This window comes from Lissotriton helveticus, chromosome 8 (genome assembly GCF_964261635.1).
Source record: "Lissotriton helveticus chromosome 8, aLisHel1.1, whole genome shotgun sequence".
Classification (NCBI taxonomy): domain Eukaryota; kingdom Metazoa; phylum Chordata; class Amphibia; order Caudata; family Salamandridae; genus Lissotriton; species Lissotriton helveticus.
The window spans coordinates 903,437,545-903,465,169 of NC_136069.1; the positions used below are offsets into that span (position 1 = coordinate 903,437,545).

Sequence of the window (27,625 nt, forward strand, 5' to 3'; positions counted from 1 at the left end):
TTACCTGGTTGATCCCTCAGCAGTGCTCACAGCAGGCAGTCCACTTCTTCAATACAGCGCTTGGTGGGCGCAGCGCCTCTCTTGGGGGAGATGGAGGGTAGGTCTTTGTTGCAGGTTCTTGGGGGGAAAGAAGGGGTTGAGTTGGCAGGCATAAAAGGGCAGGATGATTCCCTGCAGCACACTGGAGTTGGTCCCATGAATATCCCCCTCACTGGGAAAGATCAGCAAGCTGGCAGAATCCCTCAGCTAACTTGGGTACAGCAGGTTACCTGGTGCTGTAGGCCTCGGGTAGGCCCACGCTGCCCTTCGTCTCTCCTCCGGCCCTCCAGACACTCTCGGCCGGGCCGGGAGAGGCAGGGGGGCTCCCGCGCTGAGGTCTAGACCAGTCTCGAGCTCCCCAGCCTCACAACCAATCGGAGCGTGTCCCTCTAGGCCGCGGCGGCCAGAACCAATGGCTGTGTGGCTTCCAGGGGGGCCCGCCCGTACCCGCTAATCACAGCGCAGCTCACCGGGGGCGCAGCCTAAGACGTGGCCGGTGCCCCAGCCACGTGTTGACGCCCTCTCTGCCCTCACAGGCCCAGCATGGCCTTCTTCAATACCGCGGCGGCCCCCCCAGGCTTCTGGGGGCGTGGGGGTGCAAGGGCTTCACAGCGCTTCTTCCTTCAGCGACCCCGAGGTCGTGGCGGTGAGTTGCAGACGCGCTTACAGGTCACAGCGCTGGATCACGGGGGCCGGGTTGCGGTGGTGATGGGGTGTAGACATCACCTCTAGGACACAGCGCTGAAAAGTCATAACAGGCAGTTCATTTGAGTCCTGGGCTGCGGCTTTGATATAGGCAATTAGCGCTTTGAGGCTACACAGCGCTGAGGGGACAGCAGATTACTTCTCCTTAGTGCAGGGGGGCACAGTTCCAGCAATCTAGCACTGGAGGGGGGGGGGCACAGTTCTTGCAGTATGGCGCTAGGTGGGCACAGCGCTTTACCTGTTGATCCCTCAGCAGTGCTCACAGCAGGCAGTCCACTTCTTCAATACAGCGCTTGGTGGGCGCAGCGCCTCTCTTGGGGGAAATGGAGGGTAGGTCTTAGTTGCAGGTTCTTGAGGGGAAAGAAGGGGTTGAGTTGGCAGGCATAAAAGGGCAGGATGATTCCCTGCAGCACACTGGAGTTGGTCCCATGAATATCCCCCTCACTGGGAAAGATCAGCAGGCTGGCAGAATCCCTCAGCTAACTTGGGTACAGCAGGGCCTAAGCTCAGTCAGTCCCAGTAGTGTAGGTTCCCCCCTAGGCCCAACCGCCTATACTCCGGCAGAGGTTTCCCCCAGGTCCAGTGGTGCCCCAACTGACTAGTTCAGTTTCCCTCCTTTCCTCTTCTACCCCTAGGTCAGGTGACCCTCCTGTAAAGGCGGCAAAGCATAACCCTCCCAGGGCTGGGAGGTTCCAGGAGCTTCCACATGTTGGTCTATGGGACAAAAAGGTGGGACGGCAGAGAAACAGTATCAGGATGTCCCAGCCTGCTCCTAACTACTAGTGCGTGTGTTTTCAATGGCCACTCCGCAGTAGCAGGTTATTAGGAGAGAGCACCTGCACCCTAGCACTGTTTGGCAGTGGTGAGGTGCCCAGAGGCCTAGGTCCAACAAAAAGATGGTGGCAAAAAGAGGCGAAAAGGGCAAAAAAAACGTGGTAAGACCACCTTAGGGCTGACAGGTCTAACAGCAGCCGAATGTCTGACTTTTGAAACATGATAAAAATGTTTTGAAGCACGTACTAGGCTGATGCTATTTTTTTTAACTTGAGATGACCTGGCCACGTGGATTATTAGGTATTTCCAGACAATGGATGTTCCCATAATCAAAAGGAGTATACACTACTAAATCCGGCCTCACTGACTGTGGGTTTAGATTCATGGCCTTTCTTGGAACGTTAAGTGGAACACCCATACCTTTAGAACTGAGTCTAGCTGATCTTCCAGAAAGAGAGAGAATCATCCCTAATAACTTCCACATTTTACTCAGTTTTCAACACTACAACCTAGCTAAAAAGACAACAGTGAGGAAGAAATATTCGTAGATTTCAGCAACTTTGCCTTAAGTGTCCCAAAACTTATTTTGCTCCATTGAGATGTAGCCAACACTGGTTTATCCAGTTTTCAAAATTCATTCCGTTGGCCTGCAGAAGTTCTGTCAAAGGCCTGTCATAAACCTTAAATATCAGCTAAGCCTCATCAACACATCATTAAAATGAGAAATGATAGCTCTCCATAAATTCAAAGGTTTAATGTAGGCCTTAAGTAAGACTGGAGACAGGGAGCGTGGCCAGGGAGGAGACCAGCCAAGATGCGTCTCCCCTGAGCTCCAGCACCAAGCCCCTGTTCCCACCTAATTAAGCCTTCCATCTCGACATTTCTAGTGAGTTAGGACTCCCAGAGGAACTCAGCAATCAAAGATGAGCGGTTTTGGACCCCTGATTACGATCTACCTCAGGGAAGATCTAGAGACCCAGCTGCTACGACAACATGATGGCTGCCATAGCCGGACGGAGCTATAAGTTCTGCCAAAGCCTCTGGGGGAGGCAAACTAAACCACATCGACAGCCGCAGAGGGCCGCATCTAAGAGATGGTTGCCCAAAGGACACTGTGGCCGGGGGCACTTGCTGGAGTCTGCCGAGATGCACTGGTCCCAAGCTGATGGCTTGTGAGGGGTGAGGGGACCCCGGGCCAAAATTACCCCAGGGCCAAAATTGTCTGGGGAGGGGGGCTGTGCAGCCTTCCCCCTAAATAATAAAAAAAAATATTTAAAAAAGGTCAGGCCCTAGGGAATGGGGTGCCCGGGGCTGAAATTGTTTTGGAAGGGGGTCTGCACAGCACCAATGCCAAATTCCAAAAAGGCCAGACCCCGACAGATGGCGTTCACAGGGTCAAAATCGGCCCAGGAAAGGGGAGGCCATGTGACCTCCCTCCCCTAATAAAACAAAATGAAAAAAAGAAAAGCCCAGCAAGTCGCCCAGCAAGTGGCGGAGGCCTTGCACCCTTTCACCGTCACTCTACAATTGCGCCTCATGGAGCACTATAGTTGGGGGATGAAGTCCCCTTGGCTTCTGAGGGTCCTTGGTGACCAACTACCCCTCCTGATACCTCCAGTAAGTCCCACACAGTGGGACTGCCTAGAGGTCATTGGATACTTGCCCTTTTTCTCCACAATTCTGCAATTGCACCTCCTGGTGCACTGCTGGTTGTGGAATAAAGCCCCCTTGGCCACTGAAGGTCCTTGGGGGGCAACAAGCCCTCCTGTTACCGCCAGTAAGTCCTACAAAGCTAGATTGCTGAGAGGTCTTCGGAGGCCACTCTCCCTTTCTCCACCAGTCTGCAAATGTGCTTCTTGGCACACTGCTGGTTGGGGGTGGAGTCCCCTTGGATGCTGAGTGTCCTTGAGGGCCAAGAATCCCTCCTGTTACCTTAAGTAAATCCCACACAGCGGAACTGCTGTGAGTTGGTCGGAGGCCCCACCCCCTTTGTCCACTACTCTGCAAATGTGCCTCCTGGCCAAATACTGGTTGGGGAAAGAAGTCATCTTGGTTGCTGAGGGTCCTTGGGGGCCACAAAGCCCTCCTGTTACCTCCAGCAAGTTTCCCACCGCACAATTTCTGAGAGTTGGTTGGAGCCCCACCCCCTTTCTCCACCACTTTGCAAAGGCGGCAATCAGTTAAAAAACCATAGAAATTCACTTAAAAAGCCATAGGTTACAGGGACCTTATAAGTCGGAATTAGAATTAAGAAAAACCTTAGAAATTCACTGAAAAAAACAAAGGTTAGATGGACGTTATAGTTGGGTGCATATTTCACTCATACAAAACAATAGAAATGAAGCTATTATATTTACCGAGCTAACTATAACTTACGCCCCCACAATGCACACATATGGCATCACTCATGAAATCGTCAGTGACATCACTGATGACATCACTGATGACATCTCAAATGACATCACTGATGACATCATCCACAGAACCACCCATACCCCAAACCTCACTTATGTCCACTCACAAACCCACACAACCACTCACATACCTTTCACAGACCCACTCAGTCCTACACAGAGCCACTCACACACCCATTTAATCGTACAGCAACTCACACCATTCACTCACCCATACAGCAACACAGTGATTGACACACCCACTCACTCACTCATACAGCCACCCAGCAAAGCCCCTCATTCACCCATATACATACTCACACACTCACTCATACACCCACACAATCACTTATACATCAATACAAGCACTCACACATCACTTCACTCACCCATAAAGCCATTCACACAGATACTCACACTACTCACTTAACCAAACACCCACTCAAACAGCCACTCGCTCACCCATACAGCCACTTACACACCCAGTCATTCACTCATACAGCCATTCAGATACCCACTCACTCACCCATACTGTCACTACACACTCACTTACCCACCATTAGAGCCACTGAAACACCCATACAGCCATTGACACATCCACTCACTCACCAGTACAGCCACTCAAACAGCAGCTCACTCACCCACACAGCTACTCACACACCAATTTTTAGACCCATACAGCCACTCACACGCTCACGGATATATACAGTAATACAGCCACTTACATAATATATGTTAGAAGTAGTATCAGTCAATTGTAGTGCACCTAGTATACTAATTTAACTTTTATAGTAGGATGATATATATGTTTAACAATAAACTCTTGAAAATATACACACAGACTAGATGATGTCATCAATGATGTCATTTGAGATGTCATCAGTGACATCATCAGTGATGTCACTGACCATGTCATGAGTGATATAATATGCGCGGTCATAAGCAGTGCATTGCGGGGGCATAAGTTATAGTTAGCTCAGGTAACTATAACTGCTGAATTTCTATGGTTTTGTATATATATATATATATATATATATTACCTACTGGCAGTCGCCAGTAGGTATATATAGTTAGGACCTAGTTACCATAGGAAATTCTGAACATTCTATTGGGAATAACTTTGGCACCGATTGAGGGATCTGCCTGTAATTTTCCTTAAATTTGCCTCGCTGTGCTCCGCTCCTTCCCTGAAAGTTTCGGGGGGATTCGTCAAGCGGGGGCCGAGAAAAAAGGGGGGTCCCAAAACATGTTTTCCCCATGTTAATTTCCATAGGGACAAGGCTACAGCTCGATCGGCTCAACAGAATTACACCAGATTTGGCAAAATGGTAGGGACTGGTATGCAGCAGTGCCTTTTGTATGTTTGGTGTAAATCACTCCAGTAGTTTTTGAGAAAATTGAATGTGAAATTGAGTCCAATGCAATTTTCCATAGGACCTTTAGACACGGCTACAGCCCGAACGGCTGAATGGAATTACACCAAACTTGGCATAATGGTAGAGCCTGGTATGCAGAAGTGCCTTTTGTATATTTGGTGAAAATCCCTCCAGTAGTTGTTGAGAAAATCGAATTTGTTCAAATTATATATCTATATGTGGCACACTGTAAGCTTACTGTACTCTGTACCTTCCAGAGTACGAGCTGCATGCTGATTGGCTGCTACTGTCTGTGAACATTCCAAAACAGAAATTGTTGGCAGCCATCTTGTGACTCTGTAGACTGAGGCACAGGAAAGCAGAAAAACAAACTTGTAGAACTCAAAAAGGGGGCAGGGTAGAAGCACCCTGACCCCCTAGGCCTGCTCAGGGGGGTCCCATAAGGCCCCCCCAGGCCCAAAAAAAAATATTTTTTTCCGGAAAATCGCAGGGGTACAGAGTACAGTAAGCTTACAGTAAGCTTACTGTACTCTGTACGGTGTGCGTACCCTCGCGAATTTTCGAATTTTTGTTTTATTTTTTGGGGTCTGGGGGGGCCTTGTGGGGCCCCCTGAGCAGGCCTAGGAGGTCAGGGTGCTTCTACCCTGCCCCCTTTGCGTGTTTTGCACCTTTGTTTCACTGCTTTCTTGTGCCTTGGTTCTACCGAGGCACAAGATGGCTGCCAACACTTCCTGGTTTGGAGTGTTGACAGACAGTGGCAGCCAATCAGCATGCATTTCACAGGAAAGCAGCATGCTCATTGGCTGTCAGCACTTCTAACCAGGAAGTGTTGGCATTCATCTTGTGCTAGATAGACCGAGACACAAAAGAAGCAGAGCACAGCTCTCACAGCCCACACAGCTCTCACAGCTCACACGGCTGTCACAGCCCACACAGCCCACACAGCCCACACAGCTCTCACAGCCCACACAGCTCACACAGCCCACACAGCTCTCACAGCTCTCACAGCCCACACAGCTCTCACAGCCCACACAGCCCACACTCTCACAGTCCACACAGCTCTCACAGCCCACACAGCTCTGACAGCCCACACAGCTCTCACAGCCCACACAGCTCTCACAGCTCACACAGCCCTCGCAGCCCACACAGCTCTCACAGCCCACACAGCCCACACAGCCCACACAGCTCACATCCCACGCAGCTCTCACAGCCCATACAGCTCTCACAGCCCACACAGCTCTCACAGCCCACACAGCTCTCAGAGCCCACACAGCTCTCACAGCTCACACAGCCCACACAGCTCCCACGGTGCAGAGCAGGAATATCGACGGAGAAATATCGTCTGACATAAATATCCCCGCAGAAATATCGACTTGAAGAAATATCGACAACAAAAATATAGTTTGACCAGAATATCGACTGACAGGTAAGTAATATCGATAACAATAATATAGTTGTAATAAATATCGTTTACAAAAATATCGATTTTTTAATAATGTTATGTATTTTAGTGTTTGTAATGAGAATTGTTTGTCATTTTATTATATGTTGTAGAATGTTATTAGTTATTAATGTATAATATGTTGAACTTTGTGTTATTAGTTCCGTAGCGGGTTGTGGGTTTATAGGGGAATAGGGTGGGAAGTAATTTAAATATATAAAATTAATTGATTAATTAATGTGTTAATTCATTAATAATTATTTAATAATTATTAGTTAAATAATTTTAATTAGTCAATTATTAATTAATTATGTTAATTATTTATGTTAATTAAATATGTTAATTGTTTAATTAATTTTAGGTGTGTGTGGTGGAGTTTATATGTGTAAATTGTGTGAAGTAATTAAATTGTTATTGATTAATTATTAAATACTTTATAAATTAATTACCAATAATTAATTAGTAATTATTAATTGTAAATGTGTAATTAATTTTAGGTTTGTGCTGTGGTGTTTATAAGTGTATATGGTGTGAAAGCTGGCAATTAAATAATTAATTAATTAATTTAAAAAATACTTTAATTTTCAATAATTAATTAGTAAATATTAAATGTAATTGTGTAATTATTTTGAGGTGGATATTATAGTGTTAAATAATGTGTAATTAAATATTTTTTTATTAACTTTGTTAATAATAATATATATACATATATATATTTATTTTGTTTATATTGGAAATATAATGTAATACAAAATGTGATAGTTTTTTTTTTTATTGTTTTGGGTTCCAGCGCTTTCCCTACTGTTGTACCCTGTGGAGTGGGAATAGTCATTTTCACCCTTACGCTATCCAACGCTTTCCCTACTGTTGCACTCTCTGGAGTGGGAATAGTAATTTTTACCCCTACGCTATCCAACGCTTTCCCTACTGTTGCACTCACTGGAGTGGGAATAGTAATTTTTACCCCTACGCTATCCAACGCTTTCCCTACTGTTGCACCCTTTGGAGTGGGAATAGTAAATTTTTAACCCTACGCTATCCAATGCTTTCCCTATTGTTGCACCCTCTGGAGTGGGAATAGTAATTTTTACCCCTACGCTATCCAGCGCTTTCCCTACTGTTCCACCCTTTGGAGTGGGAATAGTAATTTTTACCCCAACGCTATCCAACGCTTTCCCTACTGATGCACCCTCTGGAGTGGGAATAGTAATTTTTACCCCTACACTATCCAACGCTTTCCCTACTGTTGCACCCTTTGGAGTGGGAATAGTAATTTTTACCCCTACGCTATCCAACGCTTTCCCTACTGTTGCACCCTTTGGAGTGGGAATAGTAATTTTTACCCCTACGCTATCCAACGCTTTCCCTACTGTTGCACTTACTGGAGTGGGAATAGTAATTTTTACCCCTACCCTATCCAACGTTTTCCCTACTGTTGCACCCTTTGGAGTGGGAATAGTAATTTTTACCCCTACGCTATCCAATGCTTTCCCTATTATTGCACTTACTGGAGTGGGAATAGTAATTTTTACCCCTACGCTATCCAACGCTTTCCCTACTGTTGCACCATTTGGAGTGGGAATAGTAATTTTTACCCCTACGCTATCCAACGCTTTCCCTACTGTTGCACCCTTTGGAGTGGGAATAGTAATTTTTACCCCTACTCTATCCAATGATTTCCCTACTGTTGCACCCTCTGGAGTGGGAATAGTAATTTTTACTCCTACGCTATCCAACGCTTTTCCTACTGTTGCACCCTCTGGAGTGGGAATAGCAATTTTTACCCCTTCGCTATCCAGCGCTTTCCCTACTGTTGCACCATTTGGAGTGGGAATAGTAATTTTTACCCCTACGCTATCCAATGCTTTCCCTACTGTTGCACTCACTGGAGTGGGAATAGTAATTTTTACCCCTACGCTATCCAACACTTTCCCTACTGTTGCACCCTTTGGAGTGTGAATAGTAATTTTTACCCCTACGCTATCCAACGCTTTCCCTACTGTTGCACCCTTTGGAGTGGGAATAGTAATTGTTACCCCTACGCTATCCAATGCTTTCCCTACTGTTGCACCCTCTGGAGTGGGAATAGTAATTTTTACTCCTACGCTATCCAACGCTTTCCCTACTGTTGCACCCTCTGGAGTGGGAATAGTAATTTTTACCCCTACGCTATCCAACGCTTTCCCTACTGTTGCACTCTCTGGAGTTGGAATAGTATTTTTTACCCCTACGCTATCCAACGCTTTCCCTACTGTTGCACACTCTGCAGTGGGAATAGTAATATTTACTCCTACGCTATCCAACACTTTCCCTACTGTTGCACCCTTTGGAGTGGGAATAGTAATTTTTACCCCTACGCTATCCAATGCTTTCCCTATTGTTGCACCCTCTGGAGTGGGAATAGTAATTTTTACCCCTACGCTATCCAGCGCTTTCCCTACTGTTCCACCCTTTGGAGTGGGAATAGTAATTTTTACCCCAACGCTATCCAGCGCTTTCCCTACTGTTGCACCCTCTGGAGTGGGAATAGTAATTTTTACCCCTACGCTATCCAGTGCTTTCTCTACTGTTGCACCCTTTGGAGTGGGAATAGTAATTTTTACCCCTTTGCTATCAAATGTTTTAACTACTAATGTTTTGTTATTAAATGTATGTATTATTATTTGTAAATACTTTTATGTGTTAATTAAATATAGAAAATTTAATTTTATTAAAAATGTTTTATATATGTTTTGATTTTATTTTTATATAATTATTAAAGTTTATAAATTAAATAAAGATAATAATAAAATGTATTTAAGAAAATATATGTATATGTAGACATTTTTTAAGTTTATATTGATTAAATTAAGTTTATTTGTTATAAATAGTTAAAATATAAATGTAATGTAATTTATTTTGTTAATAATATTAATATTATTTAATTATTTAATTAAAGTTATAATATTTTTTAAAGTCGATATTTTTTACATCTATATTTTTTACATCTATATTTTTGAGTCGATATTATTGTACTTACCTGTTTAAGTATAGGGAGTCGATATTTTTGTAATCGATATTTTTACAACTATATTTTTGTAAACTATATTTTTGTAATCGATATTTAAACATGGAACCGCTCTCACAGCCCACACAGCTCACAAAGCCCTCACAGCCCACACAGCTCTCACAGCCCACACATTCCTCACAGCCCACACAGCTCTCACAGCCCACACAGCTCTCACAGCCCACACAGCTCTCACAGCCCACACAGCCCTCCCAGCTCACACAGCCCTCACAGCCCACACAGCTCACATCCCACAGAGCTCTCACAGCTCTCACAGCCCATACAGCTCTCACAGCACACACAGCACACACAGCTCTCACAGCCCACACAGCTCTCACAGGCCTCACAGCCGTCACAGCCCACACAGCCCACACAGCCCACACAGCTCTCACAGCCCACACAGCTCTCACAGCCCTCACAGCCCACACAGCTCTCACAGCCCACACAGCTCTCACAGCCCTCACAGCCCACACAGCTCTCACAGCCCACACAGCTCTCACAGCCCTCACAGCCCACACAGCTCTCACAGCCCACACAGCTCTCACAGCCCACACAGCTCTCACAGCTCTCACAGCCCACATAGCTCTCACAGCTCACACAGCCCTCACAGCCCACATCCCACACAGCTCGCACAGCTCTCACAGCCCATATCCCACACAGCTCTCACAGCCCATACAGCGCTCACAGCCCACACAGCTCTCACAGCCCACACAGCTCTCACAGGCCTCACAGCCCTCACAGCCCACATAGCTCTCACAGCCCACACAGCTCTCACAGCTCTCACAGCCCACACAGCTCTCACAGCCCACACAGCTCTCACAGCCCACACAGCTCTCACAGCCCACACAGCTCTCATAGCTCTCACAGTCCACACAGCTCACACAGCCCTCACAGCCCACACTGCTCACATCTCACACAGCTCTCACAGCTCTCACAGCCCACCCAGCTCTCACAGCCCACACAGCTCTAACAGCCCACACAGCTCACACAGCTCTCACAGCCCACACAGCTCTCACAGCCCTCACAGCTCTCACTGCCCACACATTCCCACACAGCCCACACTCTCACAGCCCACACAGCTCTCACAGCCCGCACAGCTCTCACAGCTCACACAGCCCTCACAGCCCACACAGCTCACATCCCACACAGGTCTCACAGCTCTCACAGCCCATACAGCTCTCACGGCCCTCACAGCCCACACAGCTCTCACAGGCCTCACAGCCCTCACAGCCCACACAGCTCTCACAGCCCACACAGCTCTCACAGCCCACACAGCTCTCACAGCCCACACAGCCCACACAGCTCTCACAGCCCACACAGCTCTCACAGCCCACACAGCTCTCACAGCCCACACAGCTCTCACAGCTCTCACAGCCCACACAGCTCACAGCCCGCACAGCTCTCACAGCCCACACAGCTTTCACAGCCCACACAGCCCACACAGCTCACACAGCCCACACAGCTCTCACAGCCCACACAGCTCTCACAGCTCACACAGCCCTCACAGCCCACACAGCTCACATCCCACACAGCTCACATCCCACACAGCTCTCACAGCCCACACAGCTGTCACAGCCCACACAGCCCACACAGCTCTCACAGCCCACACAGCTCTCACAGCCCACACAGCTCTCACAGCTCTCACAGCCCACACAGCTCTCACAGCCCACACAGCTCTCACAGCTCTCACAGCCCACACAGCTCACAGCCCGCACAGCTCTCACAGCCCACACAGCTCTCACAGCCCACACAGCTCTCACAGCCCACACAGCCCACACAGCTCTCACAGCCCACACAGCTCTCACAGCTCACACAGCCCTTACAGCCCACACAGCTCACATCCCACACAGCTCACATCCCACACAGCTCTCACGGTGCAGAGCAGGAATATCGACGGAGAAATATCGTCTGACATAAATATCCCCGCAGAAATATCGACTTGAAGAAATATCGACAACAAAAATATAGTTTGACCAGAATATCGACTGACAGGTAAGTAATATCGATAACAATAATATAGTTGTAATAAATATTGTTTACAAAAATATAGTTTACAAAAATATTGATTTTTTAATAATGTTATGTATTTTAGTGTTTGTAATGAGAATTGTTTGTCATTTTATTATATGTTGTAGAATTTTATTAGTTATTAATGTATATTATGTTGAATTTTGTGTTATTAGTTCCGTAGCGGGTTGTGGGTTTATAGGTGGGAAGTAATTTAAATATATAAAATTAATTGATTAATTAAGGTGTTAATTTATTAATAATTATTTAATAATTATTAGTTAAATAATTTCAATTAGTCAATTATTAATTAATTATGTTAATTAATTATTTATGTTAATTAAATATGTTAATTGTTTAATTAATTTAAGGTGTATGTAGTGGACTTTATATGTGTAAATTGTGTGAAGTAATTAAATTGTTATTGATTAATTATTAAATACTTTATGAATTAATTACCAATAATTAATTATTAATTATTAATTGTAAATGTGTAATTAATTTTAGGTTTGTGTTGTGGTGTTTATAAGTGTATATGGTGTGAAAGCTGTCAATTAAATAATTAATTAATTAATTTAAAAAATACTTTAATTTTCATTAATTAATTAGTAAATATTAAATGTAATTGTGTAATTATTTTGAGGTGGATATTATAGTGTTAAATAATGTGTAATTAAATATTTTTTTATTAACTTTGTTAATAATAATATATATAAATGTATATATTTATTTTGTTTATATTGGAAATATAATGTAATAAAAAATGTGATCGTTTTTTTTTTTATTGTTTTGGGTTCCAGCGCTTTCCCTACTGTTGTACCCTGTGGAGTGGGAATAGTCATTTTCACCCTTACGCTATCCAACGCTTTCCCTACTGTTGCACTCTCTGGAGTGGGAATAGTAATTTTTACCCCTACGCTATCCAACGCTTTCCCTACTGTTGCACTCACTGGAGTGGGAATAGTAATTTTTACCCCTACGCTATCCAACGCTTTCCCTACTGTTGCACCCTTTGGAGTGGGAATAGTAATTTTTACCCCTACGCTATCCAATGCTTTCCCTATTGTTGCACTTACTGGAGTGGGAATAGTAATTTTTACCCCTATGCTATCCAACGCTTTCCCTACTGTTGCACCATTTGGAGTGGGAATAGTAATTTTTACCCCTACGCTATCCAACGCTTTCCCTACTGTTGCACCCTTTGGAGTGGGAATAGTAATTTTTACCCCTACGCTATCCAATGATTTCCCCACTGTTGCACCCTCTGGAGTGGGAATAGTAATTTTTACTCCTACGCTATCCAACGCTTTTCCTACTGTTGCACCCTCTGGAGTGGGAATAGTAATTTTTACCCCTACGCTATCCAATGATTTCCCCACTGTTGCACCCTCTGGAGTGGGAATAGTAATTTTTACTCCTACGCTATCCAACGCTTTTCCTACTGTTGCACCCTCTGGAGTGGGAATAGTAATTTTTACCCCTACGCTATCCAATGCTTTCCCTACTGTTGCACTCACTGGAGTGGGAATAGTAATTTTTACCCCTACGCTATCCAACACTTTCCCTACTGTTGCACCCTTTGGTGTTAGGATTTAACATTGACTTGTGTGCTTCATTTTGGTTCCTACACTTTTGTGGCCCCTTAGTGTCAAAGCCCGTACTTTCTTGACACTCCCTAAATGGAATAAGGAGGAGCAGAGCCCTCCCGTCTTTGCTTGGCTTACTTTCTGGTGACCACGCCCCCTTCCCACTTCCTGGTTCCTGTTCGAGTTGTTGCTGGCGTCTGAGGGCTCTGTTGGAGTTCTGTCTTCTTGACGCTGTGCTACCTGATTGCCGCCCCCCTGCCACTTGATTTCTACTCCTAGAGTGTGCGTGTGGAGTCTGTACGGTACAGCGGTATTCTTCGCCGCTCCTTTTCCAGTGAACGCGACGCCCTGCTATTCCTCACGCATTTTGCGGGCGTATTCGGTTCACTTTCCTCTATATTCTAGTTTTACAGCCTACGCTACCTCTTTTGTTTATTCCTTTTTCCTTGGGCTTCCTATAGAGAGTGAGCGCTCCGCCCTATCTTCCTAGGGGCCGGGTGTCTCACCTCCTGAGTGGGTGCTGCTCTGCTGTACTCGCCCCCTGTGCAGCCGGTCGGTGCCCCTCACTCCTTTTCTTTTGTTGTTGGTGTGTTTGGTGTTTGGTGTTACTGCTCCGCTGTACTGGCCCCCTTAAGTCAGCCGGCCGGTTCACCTCACCTTCCCTTACCATTTGGTTTGCGTCAGAGGTGTGTTGAGTCCTTCGTGAGTCCTTCTTTGGACCCCTCCCTGTTGCTTGGACTCATCGATGACGCTTGCCCGATCTACACTTGGGGTAAGATCCATAATTGATCACACTTGTCAATGTTTTATTGTGTTTCGAGTAAGCATAGGGATTGTGACTATTCATAACTTGCTCTTTGTTTCCTAGCCTGGACCATCCCCGGAGACGCCTTCTACTATTTTTGTTACCCCTCGTATGAGGAGAGTGGTGGACACTCCTTGGGTAAATTCCCTCATACTTTTAGGAGACAGTAGACAGGAGTGTCGTATACTTAGTTATCGCATTCCTGTTGCTGTGTCTTGGAGGTGGAGGGATTCTTCTTCGCTCCCGTGGAAGTTGGCCCTTACCTTAACATTTGGAGTGTGAATAGTAATTTTTACCCCTACGCTATCCAACGCTTTCCCTACTGTTGCACCCTTTGGAGTGGGAATAGTAATTTTTACTCCTACGCTATCCAATGCTTTCCCTACTGTTGCACCCTCTGGAGTGGGAAAAGTAATTTTTACCCCTACGCTATCCAACGCTTTCCCTACTGTTGCACTCACTGGAGTTGGAATAGTATTTTTTACCCCTACGCTATCCAACGCTTTCCCTACTGTTGCACACTCTGCAGTGGGAATAGTAAAATTTACTCCTACGCTATCCAACACTTTCCCTATTGTTGCACCCTTTGGAGTGGGAATAGTAATTTTTACCCCTACGCTATCCAATGCTTTCCCTATTGTTGCACCCTCTGGAGTGGGAATAGTATTTTTTACCCCTACGCTATCCAGCGCTTTCCCTACTGTTCCACCCTTTGGAGTGGGAATAGTAATTTTTACCCCTACGCTATCCAGCGCTTTCCCTACTGTTCCACCCTTTGGAGTGGGAATAGTAATTTTTACCCCAACGCTATCCAGCGCTTTCCCTACTGTTGCACCCTCTGGAGTGGGAATAGTAATTTTTACCCCTACGCTATCCAGTGCTTTCTCTACTGTTGCACCCTTTGGAGTGGGAATAGTAATTTTTACCCCTTCGCTATCAAATGTTTTAACTACTAATGTTTTGTTATTAAATGTATGTATTATTATTTGTAAATACTTTTATGTGTTAATTAAATATAGAAAAATTTATTTTATTCAAAATGTTTTATATTTGTTTTGATTGTATTTTTATATAATTATTAAAGTTTATAAATTAAATAAAGATAATAATAAAATGTATTTAAGAAAATATATGTATATGTAGAAATTTTTTAAGTTTATATTGATTAAATTAAGTTTACTTGTTATAAATAGTTAAAATATAAATGTAATGTAATTTATTTTGTTAATAATATTAATATTATTTAATTATTTAATTAAAGTTATAATATTTTTTAATGTCAATATTTTTTACATCTATATTTTTTACATCTATATTTTTGAGTCGATATTATTGTACTTACCTGTTTAAGTATAGGGAGTCGATATTTTTGTAATCGATATTTTTACAACTATATTTTTGTAAACTATATTTTTGTAATCGATATTTAAACATGGAACCGCTCTCACAGCCCACACAGCTCTCACAGCTCACACAGCCCACACAGCCCACACAGCTCACAAAGCCCTCACAGCCCACACAGCTCTCACAGCCCACACATCCCTCACAGCTCACACAGCCCTCACAAACCACACAGCTCACATCCCACAGAGCTCTCACAGCTCTCACAGCCCATACAGCTCTCACAGCCCACACAGCACACACAGCTCTCACAGCCCACACAGCTCTCACAGCCCACACAGCTCTCACAGCCCACACAGATCTCACAGCTCTCACAGCCCACACAGCTCACAGCCCTCACAGCCCACACTGCTCACATCTCACACAGCTCTCACAGCTCTCACAGCCCACCCAGCTCTCACAGCCCACACAGCTCTAACAGCCCACACAGCTCTAACAGTCCACACAGCTCACACAGCTCTCACAGCCCACACAGCTCTCACAGCCCTCACAGATTTCACAGCTCTCACTGCCCACACATTCCCACACAGCGCACACTCTCACAGCCCACACAGCTCTCACAGCCCGCACAGCTCTCACAGCTCACACAGCCCTCACAGCCCTCACAGCTCACATCCCACACAGCTCTCACAGCTCTCACAGCCCATACAGCTCTCACAGCCCTCACAGCCCACACAGCTCTCACAGCCCACACAGCTCTCACAGGCCTCACAGCCCTCACAGCCCACACAGCTCTCACAGCCCACACAGCTCTCACAGCCCACACAGCTCTCACAGCCCACACAGCTCTCACAGCCCACACAGCTCTCACAGCTCTCACAGCTCTCACAGCCCACGCAGCTCTCACAGCCCACACAGCTCTCACAGCCCACACAGCTCACACAGCTCTCACAGCCCACACAGCTCTCACAGCCCGCACAGCTCTCACAGCTCAACAGCCCTCACAGCCCACACAGCTCACATCCCACACAGCTCTCACAGCCCATACAGCTCTCACAGCCCTCACAGCCCACACAGCTCTCACAGCCCACACAGCTCTCACAGGCCTCACAGCCCTCACAGCTCTCACAGCCCACACAGCTCTCACAGCCCACACAGCTCTCACAGCCCACACAGCTCTCACAGCCCACACAGCTCTCACAGACCACGCAGCTCTCACAGACCACGCAGCTCTCACAGCCCACACAGCTCTCACAGCCCACACAGCTCTCACAGCTCACACAGCTCACACAGCTCTCACAGCTCACACAGCTCTCACAGCCCACACAGCTCTCACAGCCCTCACAGCCCACACAGCCCTCACAGCCCTCACAGCTCTCACAGCCCACACAGCTCTCACAGCCCACACAGCTCTCACAGCTCTCACAGCTCACACAGCCCTCACAGCCCACACAGCTCACATCTCACACAGCTCTCACAGCTCTCACAGCTCTCACAGCCCATACAGCTCTCACAGCCCACACAGCTCTCACAGCCCATACAGCTCTCGCAGCCCACACAGCTCTCACAGCCCACACAGCTCTCACAGGCATCACAGCCCTCACAGCCCAAACAGCCCTCACAGCTCACACAGCTCTCACAGCCCACACAGCCCACACAGCTCTCACAGCCCACACAGCTCTCACAGCCCACACAGCTCTCACAGCCCACACAGCTCTCACAGCTCACACAGCCCTCACAGCCCACACAGCTCACATTTCACACAGCTCTCACAGCTCTCACAGCTCTCACAGCCCATACAGCTCTCACAGCCCACACAGCTCTCACAGCCCACACAGCTCTCACAGCCAACACAGCTCTCACAGCCCACACAGCTCTCACAGCCCACACAGCTCTCACAGCCCACACAGCTCTCACAGCTCTCACAGCCCACACAGCTCACACTCTCACAGCCCACACAGCTCTCACAGCCCACACAGCTCTCACAGCCCAAACAGCTCTCACAGCTCACACAGCTCTCACAGCCCACACAGCTCTGGCAAAGATAATACCAGCAGCGAACAAGCACTGGCAAAGACAATAACTGCAGCAAACAAACACTGGCAAAGACAATAACAGCAGCAAAGAAACACTGGCAAAGACAATAACGGCAGCAAAGAAACACAGGCAAAGGCAATACCAGCAGCGAACAAACACTGGCAAAGATAATACAATCAGGGGGCAGGGGCACGAAAAACGGCACAATCAGGGGACAGAAGGCGCGACAAACTGCACAATCAGGGGGCAGAAGACAAGAAAAAAACGGCACAATTAGTGGGCAGAAGGCAAGAAATACGGCACAATCAGGGAGCAGAAGGCAAGAAATACGGCACAATCAGGGTGCAGAAGGAAAGAAATATAGCACAATCAGGGTGCAGAAGGCAAGAAATACGGCACAATCAGGGGGGCAGAAGTCAAGAAATATGGCACATTCAGGGGGGCAGAAGCAAGAAATACGGCACAATCAGGGGGGCAGAAGGCAAGAAATACGGCACAATCAGGGAGCATCTTGCTCCGGTCCAAAAATCGGATCCCTAGGGCTGCTCAGGTGGTCCCACAAGGATATTAACATATTTAAACGTTATCCGTTAATAGAATTAGCATTTTAAAAACCTTGCAAATTCAGTGAAAAAACCATAGGTTTCAGGCCTTATATAGTTAGGTATTAGCATTTAAAAAACCTTGCAAATTCACTGAAAAAAACCATAGGTTTCAGGCCTTATATAGTTAAGAATTAGCATTTAAAAAACCTTTGAAATTCACTGAAAAAACCATAGGTTTCAGCCCTTATATAGTTAGGAATTAGCATTTAAAAAACCTTGCAAATTCACTGAAAAACCATAGGTTTCAGGTCACATATAGTTAGGAATTAGCATTTAAAAAACCATTGAAATTGCTCCTATATAGTTAGTTGTACTAACTATATTTCGCGCACCCGCAATCCACTGCTGATGATGTCACATATTACATCATTCATGACATGGTCAGTGACATCACTGATGACATCACTGATGACATCTCAAATGACATCACTGATGACATCACTGATGACATCATCCAGTGACTGTGTGTTTCTGTAAAGTTTAAATATGTTTTACATATTGAAGAATGAGTGGATGTATAAGTGTCTGGATGAAAGATTTAGTAGGAACATGACTGAATGTATGAGTGAGTGATTAAATATGTCTTACTGAATGCATGGGTTAGTGACTAAACTGTCTGAATGTGTGCATCAGTATGTCTGTTGTTGTGTAAGCAACTGCATGTGTTGATCAGTAGCTATATGAGTGGCTATATGTGTTATTGATTGTTTGCCCAAGTATTTGTATGGGAGACTGAGTGTGTGTGTGGGTAGCTGGCATATATAAATGACTATACATAAGAGCCACTGATTGTGCGAGTGGCTGTATGGATCATTGTGTACTTGTATCAGTAATTGTATAACAAAGTAAGTATGTGTTAGTATATGTTTGAATAAGTACGGTGTTGTGTGTATAACTGTATAGTTAAGGAAATGAAAGTGTGATTGATTCTTTGCATGACTGACTAGATGTGTGAGTAACTCCATGGATGAGTGTGAGTTTCTGTATAGGTGTTTGAGTGCAGATGATAGTGTTGTATTGATGAGTGACTGTATGTATGAGTGATTCTATGGGTAAATGATTGGATGTGTGTATAGACCTAGCAATCAGTGTGTGCGTATGTAGTAACTGGTATTGGTGTGTCAATGGTTTCAAGAATGGTAGTCTGTGTTTAACACTGGGTGTATCAAAAGTTATATTAGAGTGTGAAGAAGTGCATCGTATTATCACATGAATGATATCATCAGTGATGTGATCAGTGATGTCAATTGAGATGTCATCAGTGATGTCATCAGTGATGTCATTTGAGATGTCATCAGTGATGTCATCAGTGATGTCACTGACCATGTCATGAATGATGTAATATGTGACATCATCAGCAGTGGATTGCGGGTGCGCGAAATATAGTTAGTACAACTAACTATATAGGAGCAATTTCAATGGTTTTTTAAATGCTAATTCCTAACTATATATGACCTGAAACCTATGGTTTTGTCAGTGAATATATATATATATATATATATATATATATATATATATATATATATATATATATATATATGTTTGTCTGTGTGTGTATATATATATATATATATATATATTACCTACTGGCGATAGCCAGTAGGTATATATAGTTAGGATTTTTTTCCTATGGGATTTTTGAAAATTCTATGTCGAATAACTTTGGCGTTTGAGGACAGAATTGGCTGAAATTTTCAGGAAAATGGAACATTTTTTTCTGAGCAGCCCCTGAAAGTTTGGGGGGGTTTCGTCAAGGGGGGGCCGAGAAAAAAGGGGGGTCCCAAAACGTGCTTTTCCCATGCAATTTTCCATAGGGCGGTTGGCCTCACTTTTAGCCCGAACGGCTGAATGGATTTACACCAAACTTGGAAAAATTGTAGGGACTGGTAGCCCGATGTGCCTTTGCCATGTCTCAAGATATATGCTCCAGTGGTTTTTACGAAAATTAACTTTGAAAAATATATATTGGGCTACATTGGGCTATATATATGTTGGAGCCCAAATGAAGCCCAATGTAGCCCAATGTAGCCCAATGTAGCCCAAAGATGGCCACCAGAGACAAAAAAAACAAATGTAGCCCAAATATCAGCCAGATGTAGCCCAACTATAGCCCAATGACAGAATGTCCCAGAGTGTTCTAAAGAACAACTAGAGTGCTAACAGTCCTACTTATTACAAAGGTATGGCACACCTGAAACCATCTTGATTGGAATAAAGTGGTAACTCTTAAAACATTTAATTTAAAAAGGAACAAAATGAGGGGGTTCATTTTGCCATAGAAAGTATGATTAGCGAATATATGACGAAATCCCGCATACCATCAGTCCGCATACCATCAGTCCGCAAAAAAAATCCCGCATGTACTATTAGGCCGCAAATTAAAATAACGAAAACTTTTAGAACGAATATGCCTTTAGCATACACTAAACAACTAAACTACCCTAAACCCTAAAACACTACCCCCAGCATGACCCTACACTACACAAACACTACAACACTACCCTAAACCCTAAAACACTACCCCCAGCAGGACCCTACACTACGCAAACACTACAACACTACCCTAAACCCTAAAACACTACCCTCAGCATGACCCTACACTACGCAAACACTACAACACTACCCAAACCCCTAAAACACTACACCCCAGCATGACCCTACACTACGCAAACACTACAACACTACCCTAAACCCTAAAACACTACCCCCAGCATGACCCTACACTACGCAAACACTACAACACAACCCTAAACCCTAAAACACTACCCCCAGCATGACCCTACACTACGCAAACACTACAACACTACCCTAAACCCTAAAACACTACCCCCAGCATGACCCTACACTACGCAAACACTACAACACTACCCTAAACCCTAAAACACTACACCCCAGCATGACCCTACACTACGCAAACACTACAACACTACCCTAAACCCTAAAACACTACCCCCAGCATGACCCTACACTACGCAAACACTACAACACTACCCTAAACCCTAAAACACTACACCCCAGCATGACCCTACACTACGCAAACACTACAACACTACCCAAAACCCTAAAACACTACACCCCAGCATGATCCTACACTACGTAAACACTACAACACTACCCTAAACCCTAAAACACTACCCCCAGCATGACCCTACACTACGCAAACACTACAACACAACCCTAAACCCTAAAACACTACCCCCAGCATGACCCTACACTGCGCAAACACTACAACACTACCCTAAACCCTAAAACACTACACCCCAGCATGACCCTACACTGCGCAAACACTACAACACTACCCTAAACCCTAAAACACTACCCCCAGCATGACCCTACACTACGCAAACACTACAACACGACCCTAAACCCTAAAACACTACCCCCAGCATGACCCTACACTGCGCAAACACTACAACACTACCCAAAACCCTAAAACACTACACCCCAGCATGACCCTACACTGCGCAAACACTACAACACTACCCTAAACCATAAAACACTACCCCCAGCATGACCCTACACTACGCAAACACTACAACACTACCCTAAACCCTAAACCACTACCCCCAGCATGACCCTACACTACGCGAACACTACAACACAACCCTAAACCCTAAAACACTACACCCCAGCATGACCCTACACTACGCAAACACTACAACACTACCCTTAACCCTAAAACACTACCCCCAGCATGACCCTACACTACGCAAACACTACAACACAACCCTAAACCCTAAAACACTACCCCCAGCATGACCCTACACTACGCAAACACTACAACACTACCCTAAACCCTAAAACACTAGCCCCAGCATGACCCTACACTACGCAAACACTACACCACTACCCAAAACCCTAAAACACTAGCCCCAGCATGACCCTACACTACGCAAACACTACAACACAACCCTAAACCCTAAAACACTACCCCCAGCATGACCCTACACTACGCAAACACTACAACACAACCCTAAACCCTAAACACTACCCCCAGCATGACCCTACACTAAACAACCACCACAACTCTACACTACACTAACACAACACTACACTACACAACACTACACTACACAATAACTAACCCACGAAAAAATTAACACAAACCCACTTACCTCTCTCGTCATCGTGGTTTTCACAAAGCAAATGCATTTACCATACATGCCTTTAAAACGTAATTCTTTGTAAAGGCATGCGTGATAAATGCACATGCGTTTTCAAAAAATGCGGGATAATGGTATGCGAGGTCAGTGACCTTGCGGGATAATGGTATGCGGACTGAAAGTCCGCGGGATAAAAAATGCGGGAAAATGGCTGCAAACCATGATTAGCAGCAGACTTCCCTGGTGAGCACTAGCTTTACTACAGTGATCTAATGAGCAACTAGAGTGCTAACATTCAGAATTTATGGCAAATGTGTGACACATCTGAATGCCTTCTTGATAGAACCAAAGTAAACAAGCATTGAAAATGCAATAGATCTCGCCCTCGTTTAAGTTAAAGCCATTCTGTTTGTAATGAGGTGGCTTTTTAGCTTTGCTTTTATTAGTGTTTTTAAAACTTTCATGTAAATAACATGCATATGTATGCATATATGTATATGTATGCATGCATTTATATTTATATAGATATGCAGATTATATATGTTTATATATGTATATTACCTACTGGCGATAGCCAGTGGGTATATATAGTTAGGATTTTTTCTCTATGGGATTTCTGAAAATTCTATGTCTAATAACTTTGGCGTTTGTGGACGGAATTGGCTGAAATTTTCAGGAAAATGGCACAATTTGTTTCTGAGCAGCCCCTGAACATTTGGGGGGGTTTCGTCAAGGGGGGGCCGAGAAAAAAGGGGGGTCCCAAAACACGTTTTTCCCATTCATTTTTCCATAGGGCGGTTGGACTCACTTTTAGCTCGAATGGCTGAATGGATTTACATGAAACTTGGCAAAATTGTAGATATGGTTTGCCCGACGTGCCTTTGCTATGTCTCAATATATGTGCTCCAGTGGATTTTGAGAAATTAACGTTTAAAAAAATATATATATCTGTGACAGCGCTCCGGTTAGCGCCCCGGTTCGCGTACCTGATGCGTAACGGAACTTCGCGAAGCAAAGCTGATTGGCTCTCCGGTGTCTGTCAACATTCTAAACAGTCCGGAGCGGCCGCCATCTTGTCTCTCGGTAGGATCGAGAGACAAGATGTGGTGAAAAACGAAGGGGGAAATGAAGGAAAGGGGGCAAGGTAGACCCCTCCTGACCCCCTAGGATTGATGAGGGGGATATTAAAGTGCCCCGCGGGGCAAAAAAAAATAATATTTTTTTTTTGCGATTTTACGCCGTAGAGGCGCGTCCCGGTACGCAAACCGGGCAGCTCACCGGGCAGCTAACCAGGCAGCTAACCGGCAGCGTAGCTGTCAACATTGTAAACAGTCCGGAGCGGCCGCCATCTTGTCTCTCGGTAGGTTCGAGAGACAAGATGTGGTGAAAAAAGAAGGGGGAAATGAAGGAAAGGGGGCAAGGTAAACCCCTCCTGACCCCCTAGGATTGATGAGGGGGATATTAAAGTCCCCCGCGGGGCAAAAAAAATAAAACAATTGTTGCGATTTTTCGCGGTAGAGGCGCTTCCCGGTACGCGAACCGGGCAGCTAACCGGCAGCGTAACGGGAGTCCGCCATCTTGTGTTTTTCGGAGCGTCCGGTTCGCGTACCGGGTAGCGTCCCGGTAAGCGTAACAAGGGGAAAACCAAGAGAAACAGTGAACAAAAAAATTAAGGGAATAGATTTCCAGCAAACTTGGCAAAATTGTAGGGACTGTTTGTTTGATGTGCCTTTGCAAGGCCTCAAGATATGTGCATGTGTGGATTTTGTCTAATTAAGGTTAAAAAAAAATATATATCTGTAAGCGTGCTCCGGCACGCTTACGTTACGGGTTTTGTTTGCGCTGCAGAGCCGATACGTCACGGTTATGCAACGCGTCATGAGGCGTCTCACGTGGCTACGTGATACGTCACGTAATAAAGAATATATTTTACAGCTATAGATATTAGCTTTTAAAAAACCAATGAAATTCACTGAAAAAACCATAGGTTATAGACCATATATAGTTAGGAATTTGCATTTACAAAACCTTGAAAATTCACTGAAAAAACCATAGGTTAGAGACCATATATAGTTAGCTGGACATTTTATTGACATAAAACCAATGAAATTCCATATATAGTTAGTTGCACTAACTATATATCGCGCACCCGCAATCCACTGCTGATGATGTCACATATTACATCATTCATGACATGGTCAGTGACATCACTGATGACATCACTGATGACATCTCAAATGACATCACTGATGACATCACTGATGACATCTCAAATGACATCACTGATGACATCATGACACACCAATACCAGTTACTACATACGCACTCACTGATTCCTACGTCTACACACACATTCACTCATTCACCCATACAATCACTCATACATACAGTCACTCATTATTACAACACTATCATATGCACTTATACACCTATGCAGACACTCACACACTGCCACTCATCCATGGAGTTACTCACACACCTAGTCAGTCCTGTAAAGAATCAATCACACTTCCATTTCCTCATCTATACAGTTAAACACAGAACACCATACTTCAGTGACATCACTGATGACATCACTGATGACATCTCAAATGACATCACTGATGACATCTCAAATGACATCACTGATGACATCATGACACACCAATACCAGTTACTACATACGCACTCACTGATTCCTACGTCTACACACACATTCACTCATTCACCCATACAATCACTCATACATACAGTCACTCATTATTACAACACTATCATATGCACTCATACACCTAGTCAGTCCTGTGAAGAATCAATCACACTTCGATTTCCTCATCTATACAGTTAAACACAGAACACCATACTTTTTCACACATATACTAACACATACTTACTCTCTTATACAATCACTGATAAGAGTACACATTGATATGCACAGAGTCACACACCTCCCAGCCAGCCACACACACACTCAGTCTTCCATACATCCACTCATTCTTCAATATGTAAAACATATTTAAACTTTACAAAAACACACAGACACTAGATGATGTCATCAGTGATGTCATCAGTGATGTCATTTGAGATGTCATCAGTGATGTCATCAGTGATGTCACTGACCATGTCATGAATGATGTAATATGTGACATCATCAGCAGTGGATTGCGGGTGCGCGATATATAGTTAGTGCAACTAACTATATATGGAATTTCATTGGTTTTATGTCAATAAAATGTCCAGCTAACTATATATGGTCTCTAACCTATGGTTTTTTCAGTGAATATATATATATATGCGGGTGTGTATATATATATATATATATACACACACACACACACACACACACATATATATATACATACACACATACTTACCTTAAAAACATTTACCTTGTTTTGTAAAGGCATGTGTGGTAAAGGCATGTGTGGCAAAGGCATTACGTTGTAAAGGCAATGCTTGGTAAAGGCATGCATTGTAAAGGTTGTTTCCAATTTGATCCATAAGAAATTACCTCTTCGCATTTGCAAACGGCCCGATTCTGTGAATTGGGCCAGTTACGACTGCTAGTAGGCTTTGTGCACCTGGATCCATGTGTGCTAAGAAAGAAATCTTTAATCAAGGTTTAGTAAATCAAGTGTGTCATCAATGCACCAACTCAGTCTCGGATCGGATGAGATATATTAGTTCGGAATGAGATTAATCCTAGGCAGAGGCTGTGCTCTGATGACTCATACCCCGGACACAAATGATCTGAATATTGAAAATAATGTATATAACCAATTGTGCCTAGTGTATTAGTGTTTTGATGTTTATCATATTGGATAATAACTCCATCATCAGTGTCATGCTTCCAAAGCTGTCTCCCCTGAAACTACATTAAATTAAAGTCTAATTTTGTGGTTTATTAAAAATGCTTACCATGCTGCACAACTGGTTCTCCGATTGGCTCCCCAGCAATCAAGACAAAGTGGCATTTCTCAGGATCCTAAAAATGGGCAATACAAAAAAGAAATTAGAAAATACAACTTCTGCGCTAAAAACAATTAAGAGAGACATGCAAAATAAAGGCATATGTATGAAAGGGCGGTGTAGTTTCTTTTTCTTTAATACTTAGCTAAAAGAGTAAATCCATTAAGAGCTTCTGCTGATGCAAAATCCTAAAATAACAGGTACAGCCAGAAAGCTTCATTTGTAAAAGAAATTAAATACGGTGTATTGAGCTGCTTATAAGTTATGATAATGGGCAACACTATGTGAGGCATCTGTTCTTTTATTGAGAGATCAAGAGTCTTTAATGATCCTGTTCTCCACAGGTGTACAAAAGCCTTGCACTCGTCTTTTAAGAAAACACACCCTCTAAAGTGTGTGTCAGTAATTCCACATATTCGAACAGAAGCTCCATACAATGGAGCGTTCTGCTTCCAAGGCATAATGCCAGCCCTGTATGCACTTGTCTGCACAGTTTTCCAATTAATGCATGCTCTGTAGACATAACAGTTACTTCAAAACTGGTACATGGCTCCCTTCTACAACTGTGAACAGGTGAAGAACAATTTCATTATACTGACTCTTTCCCTAAAGGAAAACCCTGGACTTGCTTTTAATAACGTAGGAGTTGCTTACAAAATGTGGACCTGTTACCTAGAAAATGGGTACAGACCAACCACCCTTCAAGTCTAAGAACATCACAGTGGGTTGTTGACGACGGGTAATAGAAGAACAATAACTTACTTTCATATCATACATTGAAACAACAAATAATTTCCTGAGTTAAAGAACTTACTTTCATATCATACATTGAAACAACAAATAATTTCCTGAGTTAAAGAACAAGTAGTGTAGTTGAACAGTTAATTCTCAGCATAAGCGAATGACAGGTGTGGCTGGTCCAAAATGGCATAAGTGGTTATGAGAGACCGCCTGGTTTCATTCATGAGGCGAGTGTTGGGTGAGGGGTGAGTGAGAGGAGAGGAGAGACAGAGAATGGTAACCTAATATTTTGAGTCCTGGTGATGCCTAGAACATGTCAGTTGGCACCAGCAAATGCCATGAATCTCCAGTGCATGTGTGTGTGTCTGTGTGTGGTGAGCGCTTGCCAGGCATGGCCTTGTATTACTGGATGTGAAAGACTACATACCTGAGACACAGTTCAGAGCAAGGAACCAGATTTTGTTTGAATCATTTTTTAGGCTAAGTAAAAATCCAAACAGCATCTGCCTTCTTGCTCCACAGCCGATATGTTTGTCTGTGCCCCAGAAAGGAATCAGATACCCTTTGGATTGTTTCTTGGCTAAAAAAATATGGGGGCAGTGCCTGGCTCTTTGTTGGGTCACGGAAACTGCACGTTCGTTCACAATGCTTGTCTTGGACGAAGAAGCACTGTGAAAC

The 27,625-nt window shown here is 44.3% G+C and overlaps 1 protein-coding gene across 3 annotated transcripts in view; it reads right to left on the reverse strand.

The window, feature by feature from the left end:
* PIR (pirin) overlaps nt 1-27,625 on the reverse strand; it is a 492,836-nt gene that overhangs the window by 28,918 nt on the left and 436,293 nt on the right. For all 3 annotated transcript variants that reach the window (XM_078657706.1, XM_078657705.1, XM_078657704.1), the window contains exon 9: nt 26,156-26,222. In XM_078657706.1, coding sequence (XP_078513832.1) covers nt 26,156-26,222 — 67 coding nt within the window. The remainder of the gene's footprint in view (nt 1-26,155; nt 26,223-27,625) is intronic.